This window comes from Eschrichtius robustus, chromosome 17 (assembly GCF_028021215.1).
Source record: "Eschrichtius robustus isolate mEscRob2 chromosome 17, mEscRob2.pri, whole genome shotgun sequence".
In the NCBI taxonomy this organism is placed as follows: Eukaryota; Metazoa; Chordata; class Mammalia; order Artiodactyla; family Eschrichtiidae; genus Eschrichtius; species Eschrichtius robustus.
Window position 1 is genome coordinate 22,682,447 of NC_090840.1, and position 12,973 is coordinate 22,695,419.

At 34.3% G+C, this 12,973-nt stretch overlaps 1 protein-coding gene across 2 annotated transcripts in view; it reads left to right on the forward strand.

The window, feature by feature from the left end:
• PKIA (cAMP-dependent protein kinase inhibitor alpha) overlaps nt 1-12,770 on the forward strand; it is a 95,778-nt gene extending 83,008 nt beyond the window's left edge. For both annotated transcript variants that reach the window (XM_068526010.1, XM_068526011.1), the window contains 2 exons: nt 5,769-5,946; nt 9,296-12,770. In XM_068526010.1, coding sequence (XP_068382111.1) covers nt 5,796-5,946; nt 9,296-9,375 — 231 coding nt within the window. In that variant the 5' untranslated portion in view covers nt 5,769-5,795 and the 3' untranslated portion in view covers nt 9,376-12,770. The remainder of the gene's footprint in view (nt 1-5,768; nt 5,947-9,295) is intronic.
• Nucleotides 12,771-12,973: the final 203 nt, after the last annotated feature.

Consider the following 12,973-nt stretch of genomic DNA (forward strand, 5'->3'; position numbering starts at 1 on the left):
TAAATAATAAAATGTCTTTTCCTCCCTCTAATCAGACTTTGAATATTAGTATAATTAGCTCTTGTATATAACTAGATACAAAAAATAGCACCATATTATCTTGTTTATATCCAATACTACCATTTTGTCATGTCTAGAAAATTCTAATTATAGCAACATAAGTAGGAAGCTTTAGTGAAGAGTCAAAGCCCACTTTTGGTAAATTTTTCCAAGTTTTATTCTGATTAGTTTATTTTGCATAAGGCCAGAATGTGTGCTAAGTGCTACTCTATTAAATCTCTACCAGCTGCTGACACTTATTAGACTTTGTTTTTGACTTTTGTCATTTTTGGGTGAACATCTGTCAGCCATAGTCATTTGGCAACAGTTTCCCCAGAATTTCTAAGCTAACTACAAGTCATTATACAGTGATTATATTGGTGTAAAAGTTATTTCCAGTCTCTGGTAGTCATATCAATAAATTGAAAAGCTGTGTCAAGATATTTAGCTGAAAGGAAAAAAACATAGCTGCCATGCATGTAAAAATTACTGTTTTTGAGCACCTAATGGGAATTCATTAAGGAAGTATAATCATGGAGAGAGAGAAAAAGATACAGAGTTTATAACATGTATATGTTTTGTTTCAAAATGTAATTATATTCTTCATGCATGTATTTAAATATGTGCTATTTGTCAGCTATCTTTCTTTTTACTGAAAATTAAGTTTATTGTCTGGAGAAAACAAATCTAATAAAAGTGAAATACTACTTTATAATAATAACTATTATAATAATAATTATAATGGCTACCATAATTGAATGCCCAGTACTTTCTATGTTACCTTAGAGGTTTACAATAAGATGCACATCAATCTAGCAAGTATATTTCATAAATGCTTAAGAAGAAAAGGAGTTTACAGAATAACCTATTCTCACAATTCTCATTATTGTCTTTCACTCAATCCAGTTGAAATCTAGATACACACATTTCAAAGGTGAACACAGCATACACATACATCTCTCATAACCCTGTTTCTTCTTCCATGTGCTCATTACTTAGGAGTACCCTAAATGAAAATGCAAATTAAGTTTTTGGCTCCCCTCTTATAAATAGAATTACCACCGTCACAGAAATTAACATTCCCAGTTATACAAATCATAACACAGTACTCCTTTTAATTCATATCTTCTCATGGAAAATGTCACCACTTTTTTCTCTCTCACTCTGATATTTCAAATCTTCTTAAAACTATTATCAGCAAAGTGAATTAGATGTAAACTCCCACATACACGAGTATTATTATGACAGTCTACATTTTAAAAAATGATAATGGCAAAAAACAAGGAACTTTATTGCAAAATACAGTGTTCTTTATGCAAAACCCACAGACCTGGGTTCAAGTCATAGTTCCGTGTGTTATTTAGCAGTCACTTAACATCTCTGACTTATTTTCTTCAAATGAAAATGAGGATATTTTTGCCTACTTCATAACATTGTTATCAGATGAGAAATAATAGCAGTTGTGCTATTTTTAAAGCCTATGTTTTAAAAAGCCATAAAGAGACTAAGAATGAAAGACAATAACAATGACTTTGAGATGAGCTTATTCCTGTAACCTACTTCGCCTTCTTATCAGATATATTTGATAGATAGAAGAAGGTCAATGACTGATTCTAAATTTCCACAAAATGTGCCCTTATTTCAAAATGTGACCATAGAAAGAAATCGGTAAAGATATCCAATTCTAAATCTTTAAAGTAACATAGAAACTAAGTACTGCGTTGGTTAATGGTAGTGGAGTAGGTAATGAAAATATCATTATAATAGCACCGAATTCCTTCAAGGTCAAAAACTTTATGCAAATTCGTAGCTTACTCACAGACAGGCAACCTGGTAAAACAGGAAGAGTGGACTGAGATTTGAAGACCTTCATTCCAACCACTTAATTAATTAACTATGTGAAGATGGGCAGATCACTTGAACTATCTGGTCCTCAGATTTTTCACCTATAAAACCTTCCAGAGTTTTAGGATTTGGTGATTTAGTATAACCCAGGGATAGGGAAATTCTCTGTGGCTACTGATGAAAGGTGATTAATGTATTTCTTCCTCATTGTTCAGTTCTATTCAACATACTTTTATTCAGCACTGATTATGTGCAGAAGGCTCTACTAGGAATTCTATGTAGTTAAAATATTAACAAAATGCATTTCCTGTCTTGTCAGAACTTGTGATCTGTCTAGAAGGAGAGGCAACCATGATGCCAGTTAGAATTTTAACGCCTTGTACCGGCACAAATCAAGGCCTGTGGGAGTGCTAGGTGAAGAGATAGGGGAAAGAAGACAAAGAGAAGATGGCATTGGCTGAATTTTGAGGGCTAAATCCATTTCAACAAGCAAGTTTGTCAGGAGAAGGCATTCCAGGTTGAATAACAGACTTGAGCAAATGCACCATCAGAGAAGCTCTGGGGAAACACTGTGCATTTTTCTGTAGCATACCAAGTATGAGAGTGAGTGGTTAAAGTTAAAGCAGCAAAAGTGGGTTCTTTTCAGATTGTGGGAAAACTCAGCAATAATCCTGGTAAGAGTTTTTTCTATGTTTTACAGAGAATAAATATGAGTGACATCAAATAGAAACCAACATGACCTGGCAGATGATTAGACATGGATATCAAGTGAGAGAAATAAGTCAAAATATGCCCCAACACAGCGTATTAATGAAGCCAGTTTTCTCTATTTATGTGTTTTGTTGTTGTCTTACTTTGTTTTATCGAATTTGAAATGTTTGTGCAAAACCAAGTGGAAGTCCCTATTCAGCAGGCAGTTGCTCTTGTGTGTGAGGAGCTTGGGAGAACACTCTAAATAGCAGATGCAGACTTTTGTATTATCCATAGTGAGGAATTAGAAGCACTGGGATTAGATGAGTTATTCAAGTAAGTAAGTAAAGAAGGTCAATGACTGATTCTAAATTCCTACAAAATGTGCTCTTATTTCTAAAGGTGACCCTAGAAAGGGAAGTCTGTAAAAAATACAAAGGTCAAATGGGATGGAACCAGGATAGTAAGGTATCATGAAAGCTAAGAAAGTGACAGTTTTTTTTTTTTTTTAATCAGTACTTACCCACCATGTGCCAAACACTGTGTTAGTCTCTTGAGATACATAATCCAAGTAAATTCTCATAATCTTGAGAACTAAGTATATTTATCACAATTTACAGATGAAGAACTGAGCACAGAGGGATTAGACCTAGCATAACAAGTAAATGGAAAGTCTAGATTCATATACAGATAAGTCTGATTCCTATAATTAACTTTAATTAATTAATTAATTCCTATAACTTTTAATATATGCTAGGGGAGAGTTTCAAGGAGAACGTAGCTGGCAGTGTCACGTGAGCTCAAACAGGATAGACACTCACAAGAACATTTCACACTAAGCGGTTACTTAATGTTAATACAGATCATTTCAGTGATCTATATGAAAGTAGTCTCTGTAAAACATACTATACAAAGGCCAATAGAATAGAAAAATTCTAAAGGTTGGTTCAAGAAAAGTGAGAAAATAAAAGTAGTTGAACCCTTCTGAGAAGTTTAATGAAGGAAAGAGAAGGTAGTGCAAAGATTTATGAATGTTGAGGAATGGGTATTTGGTTGAATGGTCGGTTCATTTGTTTTTTTAGTAAGGAAAGACTTGAACATGCTTATAAACTTAAGGGAGAAATCCAGAGAAGAAAGAAGACTCAAATTATTGAGAAAAAAATGGATGGAGAAAGGTCCTACAGGAGGTAATAGGAAACAGAATCAATAGCATGCCTTAAAAAGAAAGCAGCTAGTTTATCTAGAAAAGAAACAATAGTGATTTACAGAGAAATGTACTTGAGAAAGGAAGAAATGTAACAGAACTTGCAGCAGATGTCCTATATCTTCTCCAAGAAGGAAGATGCAAAGTCACCTCTTGAGGCAGGTAGTGTCCGGTTGTGTGGACTACAAAGGGTTTGGAATCCTTCCCACAGAGAGAAGCCATACGGAAGATTCAACTAGAGGTGAACAAAAGAATTTCCGTTCAACTCAGAGTGTATACTAATAATAGAGTAAAAATGTTTAGTTGAGCCAATTGGCACAATTTTGTGACTTTTTTGGTAACACTTATCCACCCAGTAATGAGATCAGAGAAAGTGTACCGTGCTGTTTTCCAGGTGAGGCTTAGGAAAGTCAAGGTGACGGTAGAGCAAAGGGACTTCTTGATGCTAATGAGAAGCTACACGAAACGGTGGGCAATTGATCCAGACTGGGCCTAGAGGAAACTAAAACAAAAAGGGTTAAAGGAATTGAAGATATGACCAGTGTGAAGAACAGATTCATTGTGAGTAAGAGGAAAAGAAAAAAAAATTGGTGGTTATGGTCACAGAAGGGAATTTCCAAATCCAAGATTCTAGAAATGATATAGTTTTGAGTGATCATTGTTTTTACACTTTCACTTAAAGTGCCATTAATGATTATGTCATCCAGCTGTCCTGCTTTACTTATTAGAAAATGGAAGGTCAGGAGGTCACGTGATATTCTGTCACTCCATGACCCAATGTCAGGGGCAGGATTAAATCCAGGATCTTCTGAGGAGCATTTGGAAATTTTAAGTAACATGGTAACAACCATTAAATCATATTCCCATAAAAAAGAATGGTGGATATAGTCAAGTGATTGGAACCATAATACAGTCACCGTAAAGCGTGCAGTATTCATATATTTCCTATTTCAAAACTTGTATTGTGCTATTCCTCCCTCTTTCCTCTTTTAGCTTCCTCTTACAGAAGAGAGAGTATAAAAGTTTTCCCCAGATTAAATTAATAGCTCCCTCATTATGCACTGGGAGAAGAACTAAGCTTTAAGGAAAGTGCTACTGACTGCCATCCTGGATTTCACTGTAAATGGCATCAATTTATTTCAGAGTGACAGTGTGCATGTCCATGATAGTGTATGGGTTCTACCATTTTAGCTTCTTCCACATTTCGTATATTTTGAAAAGACTCCTTTCCCTTGATTATTGGCATGAGTTTTTAGTCTTAAACTATAGTAAAATTTAATTGGAATGTTTAGGAATAGGAGGGAAATTGTGCTACTTTAAAGTTCTGTTTAAACAAAATTAATCCAACAGAAATTCATTATTCATATCTTAGTATTCATCCCTCTTTTGACCTTCAGGAAAGAATATGAGTTTTTAACATAGAAAAAGAAATTAAAGATTTACATTTGACGATCTTTTGTTATTACATGTATCTCATGTTCTACCTTGAAAATATTTTCTTCATTAAGTCTTTAATTAAGTATGTGTGTTACCAGGTTTGTTTGGGGAAACTCACTTTCATTGAGTCCTTTGTAATTTTGAAGATTTTATTTCAAAGTTTCAGTCAAGAAAGATTATTATTCCTCTCAAGGAGGAATTCCTCACCAAGGAGGCAACAAGGGAGCTGTCCTCCTGGACCGGGGGCAGTATTTGATCACTGGCATTGTTTAGAATTGCTGGTGCATGATGATAATAAAAAGCAAACTGGATTTTGGTCAATTTCATTTTCGTTCTTAGGTTCTCTGCAAACAATGCCCTTGCTTACTGCTTATCTCTAGGATGGAGCACTTCCACTCCACCTCCCACCACTTTGGTATGCTACTGAGCTCAAGTTCTTCTTTCTGGAGTTGAAGACTCCATATTATAGGCCAGTAATTTAACAAGTGTCTTTGTTAAATGTTTACCGTTGACCAACATTATATTTACCTATTAATTTTTCTCTGTTTTGTAGCTCCTGCTATGTGGATATTTGTTAGCAATGACTGATGTGGAAACCACATATGCAGATTTTATTGCTTCAGGAAGAACGGGTAGAAGAAATGCAATACATGATATCCTGGTTTCCTCTGCAAGTGGTAACAGCAATGAATTAGCCTTGAAATTAGCAGGTCTTGATATCAACAAGACAGGTGAGTCGTTTGACATCCATCTCTATGAACATGGAATGATTTGCAGCACTTCGCTAAGTAGGAGTAAGTCATGAAAAAACACCTTTGAAAGTAACCTAATAGAAAGAGTTATAAACAGTCTAAGGCAAGATAAAAGGCAGGTACTAATCTCTTAATCACTCCCACTCTGTTTTCAATGACTGCACCTTACAGGGTTTCCCACTCAAATGCAGAATCCTTAATCTGATTTTACTAATGCAATCAATAAAACACATGAGTTTTTTTTTTTTTTTTTTTAATCCTAATCTCTATAAAAGCTCTGAAATATCTTATGTAGAACATTTAACAAAGTTGGAGCTCCTACCTTTGACAGTTTGGCCACCTGTAACATTTAATAGCATTAGATATTTAACAAGATTCACAGATGAGTCTGACGGATCTCGATTCCAAGAACCATTTCAAAATAAAAGGGTCGCCAGGACCATTTTTATTGAGAATGGAAGTAAAATAGTCTATTACATAAATAAGTCTTAGGTAAGAAGTTCTTTTAGTTTTCCTTTCATGATAGACTGAGTTTGAAAAATTTGTCTTACTATTGGGCGTTGAACTCCTACCCACCAAATCTAACTTTACCAGTGAAAAAGTAAAATAAGTTTGACATGTCAAAGTACTTCTGAATCCCCTGATGGTTCTTCCATCCATAGCTTTTGCAAATATCAAAGCTGAATGTACTTCCCTGAAAAACACTTGTGCAAAAAATAATCTTTAAAAGTAAAAAGGAGTTCACAATTAAGGAACCACAATGTTATATATGTGAAAAACACTGATCAGTTTCTGACTCATGGTAACAGCTTGATAATTCTTTGCTATTAGAATTTTCAGGGCAAAGCCTTCCAGTTATTGGAAAACTGAGTCAGAGTATATATATATATATATATATGTTAATGAGTATATATATATATATATATATATGTTAATGTTATATATGTTAATATGTATATATATATATGTTAATTAACATATATATATGTTAATATATATATGTTAATATATATATATATATATGTTAATGAAATAGCTCAGCAACATTACCTTAAAATACCTACTGACAGAACTTTATTCAATGACTACAGATCAGCAGGTCATAGATTGGTCTTTTAAAACTCAGGTTGAAAATAAAACTTTAATAATCACTTCCATGGAGTATATAGACTGATGTATATTTTAGGTTTCGTTGTTTCTCTGTTACTACCAGGAGTTAATTTTCAAAATAGCTCTGAGAAAAGCTATAGGGAATTATTCCAATTTGGTGGCATGAAGTAAGTAAATATATTTTTTCTGCAATCTTTGAGAATTTACTAATCTTTTTCATAAAATTTGTATTTTATATGAGTACTCTATTTTAAATAAACTGCATTAATTTTAGCCACCCTTACTATGAGGACATTTTTATTCATAGTGTAGTTTAATTTCTTCTTTTTTTGTTTTCACTGAAATTAAGACTCATTAACCTCAAGACCTTTCTTATACAAGAGACTATAGTATCTTAACATAGTCTATTAGACTATGTTAAAATTTAAAAAGGTTGACATTTTATATTAATAAATAATTGTATATTTGATATTAATATGTTATAATTAAATAATTTTAAATAATTCAAATATCTTTATGCTTCCGGATATATTCTTTTTCAAATATTTCTACATGTTAATTGCAATTCTGTAGGCCCTGAAAGAATTTTCTGTTTCTCTTCAAATCACAAAATCCAGAATAAGGCAAAGTATAAATAGCACTGACTTTATTTATTATTCTAAGTACAAAGAACTAAAAGTAATAACTGTACAATCAAAAGTCTAAAACATAAAAAAAAAGAGAACTGTACAATGGCAAATTAAATATCACTAGCTGAGAATAGTGTGGGACTTCCTTTGTAATTCCTGAGTATTTCAGCTTCTATTTTAGTTTATGCTCAACAATATTGTTGTCCCATGTTTATCTTGACTTGTTAACAAGCATCTATTTAGCCACAGCTCTGTGTTTGCAGCATTATTCTGAGCCCTGAGAAGTATCCCTGGATACCTAGAAAGTCCCAAGCCCCATGGGAGTTAAGATACTCATCTTGTATTTATGCCGTCACTTTCATCCTTAATATTCTACTGTCTTGCATCTGCCCTAATATGACTTCATTCCTTTGGTTGACAAGAGCTTCTCCTATTTATCAAGTTCTCATTTCATGCTAATCTATACATCTCAGATTCAGGCCATCTGCATACCTTGGGGGCTTGTTCATTTCTCTAATAGTGAAGGTAGTACATGAAAATTCTATACAATGCATCATGATATTCTTGGAACCCCTTTAGAACAGAATATGATTTTTATGTGGAAAAACTGCTTTTAATTTCCCTAAAATATGGTGCATGGTGAGGTGTCTTGTGTGTACTTGTTAAGCGTAAAGGAGAAATTACCTTCAACATTTCCATCTAAATAATGGACAGCCTACTTATCTCAATTAATTTGAATTATGGTAATAAACTCTTAGCAAAATTTAATATAACACACATTATTGCAACACCCCCAAATATTTTGTCCACTAAGCCATATTGGTCACTTAGTAACAAGCTAACACATGCAAATATTTGAATCTTTGAATCAAGAATTGCCTGCACCTTGCACCCAGGTAAAGTGACCTAATATGGAGAGAAAGCATTGTTTAATTTTAGTGTTGCTATGGCTGAGATTGTTGCTAAGGGTGCAGTTATGAAAGTGGTTTTATGGGATTTGTACATATGTTCTGTAAGGGCAGGCCAGAGGCCATCATGACTATTTGACAAGGGACTAACCAGCTGACATAATGTCCTTCCACTGTTGCTTTTAATTTAAATTAATTAAACCTATGAGAAGTCAGCTAGGTTATCATCAAGTGTTCAGAATAATGTACAATGTAATTTTAAAATATTTCTTAATATAAGATAGTCAGGCATCAAAAGGTAAACTTGTTCCCTACTTCTGGTTTCTTCCTAAAGACACATATGATTTCTGCAACCTATGAAAGTACAAGTGCCATGCCATGACCTGGCCATGAGATTTCCCAGCTATTTATCAGAAGCATAGAGCATCACTAACCATTCTAAAAATTCAGTTATTATTTTGTTTTTGAGCCATGCTGTTCCAGAACCAGAATTAGTCAGCCCTTGAAACACTTAAGCTGTTTTCTTGATGGGGAATTGATTACCAAGAAAATATACTTGTCTCTATGAGAATTTCAGACTTGAGTATTTCTGAAATTTCCAATATGATATATATACTGAGAGTCAGTAAATATAAGCAGTCATTTTTATTTTGCCTTTATCCTTTTTTATGTCCCTAACAGAAGGTGAAGAAGATGCACAGCGAAATTCAACAGAACAAAGTGGGGAAGCCCAGGGAGAAGCAGCAAAATCTGAAAGTTAACACTCCACTTTGATCGATCTTCATCAACACCTGACAATGTCTCAAATCTCCAGGCCTGGCTGGAATGCATTTATTTCCAAGAGTGAAAAGGGGGAAAAGAAAATGGCTGTGCTGCATTGCAGGAACCTGCTTGTTATGTTAAAAATGGGGGCAGAGGCTGTGGCTGCAGACAGACTTTTCTCTACCTCTGGCATCAGCAATGGTTGAAATCATGTGGCTTGTGTTTGGATGTCATTTTTGTACGGATCCTTTCACTTGACCATATGATTAAATGCTTGTAGAGAGTAGCACCGACCTAGATGATGATTCTTCCTGTAGCATCTGGCCCCTCACAATGTCAGAGGATTTAATTATGTCTAATCGCAAAGGGTTGGTTGAACCCCAGAGTTTAAATATCTCTGGCCCAAGTATTCACCCAGTAAAAGAACCATCCAGAAAGCACTGTTTTTAGCATTATGTATCTGTGTGTTCCTGCTGTGTTATTTACACTGTTTTGTATTATACAATATAGATGCTCAGCACTGCCCCCTTCTTTGATTGCTTATGAAAAACAAAAATGATGTACGTTACTGTGAATTTTTATACTACTCATTTTTAAAAGGGCTGCCTAAAAATTCTGCTCCATAGTGTGGTGGTGTGCACAGGACAGAACACACATTTTTTAAAACTTAATCTTTCCCCTTAATTCACAGCTGATGAATTAAGTCTAACAGATTCATCAAGGCTCCTTTGCTTATTATACAGGCATTTGAAAATATCCATTAATGTGAATATTACCTGAATTCAGTCTGTTTGGTGTCTACACAGACCAGAATTCAAACTGCAAATTTTGTCTTATTCCCAAGTGGAGAACTTTTTCCAACGAATATTTTTATTTACAATTATGAGGATTTTTGAGAATTGGGGAGGTGGGAAAGAGAATACAAGATAATACTAAGCATGGGAAATATTTTCTTCTATGGAATCAAATTTATCACAGTGCTGTATGATACTATTAAAATTTGGAGGACAACTTATCTCCACGGAGCAGCAAAAGATGTAGAAAATGATCTTTCAATCATGTGGACGCCAATCACAAAAGTAAAGCCCTTGTGTTGTGTTTTTCATGTCTTTTTTCAGCCCTATCAGATCCAAATGTTATTATGCACTTTCTAATGTTTGTAAACTTTTACTAATAATTAGTGTGAATTACATTCTGATACAATAATAATCATCATTAGAAGCTGACAAAATCCTCATTAATACTGTTAGTGGCCTCTGCTGTGTTTTGACATCATGGTTCTTATATGGAAAGTTTCTATGAGCTGTGTAATCCCACTGGTCAGTATTATGAAATTATTTCTCAGTGGTAATATATAAGGCACAAGTAATATGCCAATGGCTCATGAATTACTGGACAAATGGCAGGCAACAGGAAGACCCTTTGCAATAAAGACCCCACTTAACTGTCCTTGAGGTCTTAGATACAATCCCATGTGAAGTAGGTTAAGCAGCGTTTCAACAGATAATCTATATGGACATACCAGGAACTCAGCCCTCCTTTGTAGTTACATAAAGGATGAAAGGTAAGTCTGCCCTCATCTCCCTTTACAGTACTTTTTGAATGAGTGGAATAAGGGCATGGGTATCACATGGTCCTCAATCACATATTACTAGAAAAAATGTTAACAGTGTGAGTCTTTGAGACAATAGGAAAGATTAAATTTTAGAGTACTTCCTTCTGCTTAACCCAGTAGGATCCAAAATGTCCAGTTAACATTCAAACAAATCCACCTATTAATAGACTCGCAAGTGGGAAAAGAGGTTCCTGGGGCTATTTTAGACAGTTTCCGCTAGACTATTTAGCACATCCAACCCATACAATCACTTTTTAATATCCTTATTTATTATCCTCATAGCTTTCTTGTGATTCTAGGTAAAGTTCTCTTCATCCTTAAAATTGTGGAATTCCAAACTGATTTCATGTGATTCTGTAAAGTTTAGGACTAGTGCTGAGTATATGTGGAGGATTTATATTCCTGTGTGATATACTATTATTAATGCATGTGGTATCATGCCTGTCTTTGAATATATAATAGTTGCTAAATTGTGAAGTCATATGGAGCTTTTGAATTATTTTTGACCTCTTACTGCTACTTTGTCTGCTATATTCAAATCCAGAGGTATTCCCAAGCCAGAAAATAAAAATCAGCTTTCCAAAACATTCACATCCTACAAATGTTGCTCAGCAAAAGTTCATAGTATCTTCCAAATTTTATCATAATATCTTTTACTTGCAAGTCAGTAACATACAAGGAATTGAATTTTTAAGGAGAGAAAGAAAGAGTAGAAAACTAAGACACTGATTTGATAATACACATTGAATTCCTGTTAACCAACTGACTTTATGCTATTCACTTCACAGCACATACTATCCCATTTAATTCTCAAACAATTCAATTAAAGAGGTAGCGTTATTCCATTTCACAAATAAGGAAATTAAGGCTCAATAAGGTATAACTTTTACAAGCTTGAAAAGCTAATAAATGATGAATAAAATTTGAAACTGTGTTTATCTGTCTCCAGGGAGGTTTCTACTGCACACGCCCTAAAGTTGAAGCCAGTTACAGAGCATGTTTATCTGGAAGGGAACTTTTAGAGATGGACTAGATCAGCCTCCATATTTTAGAGGAGGAAACTGAGTCCCAGAAAGGGCAATTGTTTTTCTCAGTGTTACCTAGATGAGCAATGACACAGATGTGAGTAGCACTTTTATCTAAAAAATAATAATAATAAATTTAATTTCAACTTATTTTTTTGTGGTATACTTCCCAGAAGACATTTTTCTGACATGGAGCCTGTAAACTTAGCATGGTTCAGACTTTTTATGTTCCATGCTACTCATTTTGTTTAATTAACTAGAAATTGAAATTTTCCGTTTTTCAACTTACTTGCAACAAGTGTAAACTTTTCAAATTTACCTTTTATCAATTGTAAGTATCCTATGCTGACATATTGATATCATAAATTCATAGAAATGTTTTTCCAACAGATAATAGACAGGCAGCCTCCAATTTTTAGGCAATATCCCCAAAGCTGTGTACTGTAAATGCCCAACACTTGAGTCTTACTCAGGCACAGTGGAAATACACCGTTTTAGAAGATGACTGATAATGGCTATTTCTCTTCAGAGAAGCATTAAGGGGTAAAGAAATGTAACTGCGGGCAATAGGGTTTCTGAGTGAAGCCAGTAGTAATAGGGTGAAAATGTATAGCCATAGGTGAAAACAGGAACGGATCTATGTTTATGATGTCTTAATAGGGCCTAAATTGTTCTTTAATTACAAGTGGCAGTCTCTGAAGTCATTTGTGAGCTTGTATGACTTTTGTATTTAGCAATGTTGCATGCTCACATAATTGATATTAAAAGTAATACATTTTTCTGAAATGTACACAGTCTATTAAGAGTATTTATTGAACACACACTATGTACTTGATGCGCGGGAAAGTGTTGCAGGTAATAAAGGAGAAAGCCAAAGCTCAGCCACCCTGTGGTGGACACACCCAGCATTCCAGCCTCATTTTTCCCGGCCTCTACTCCAAAACTTTTCACCTCCGT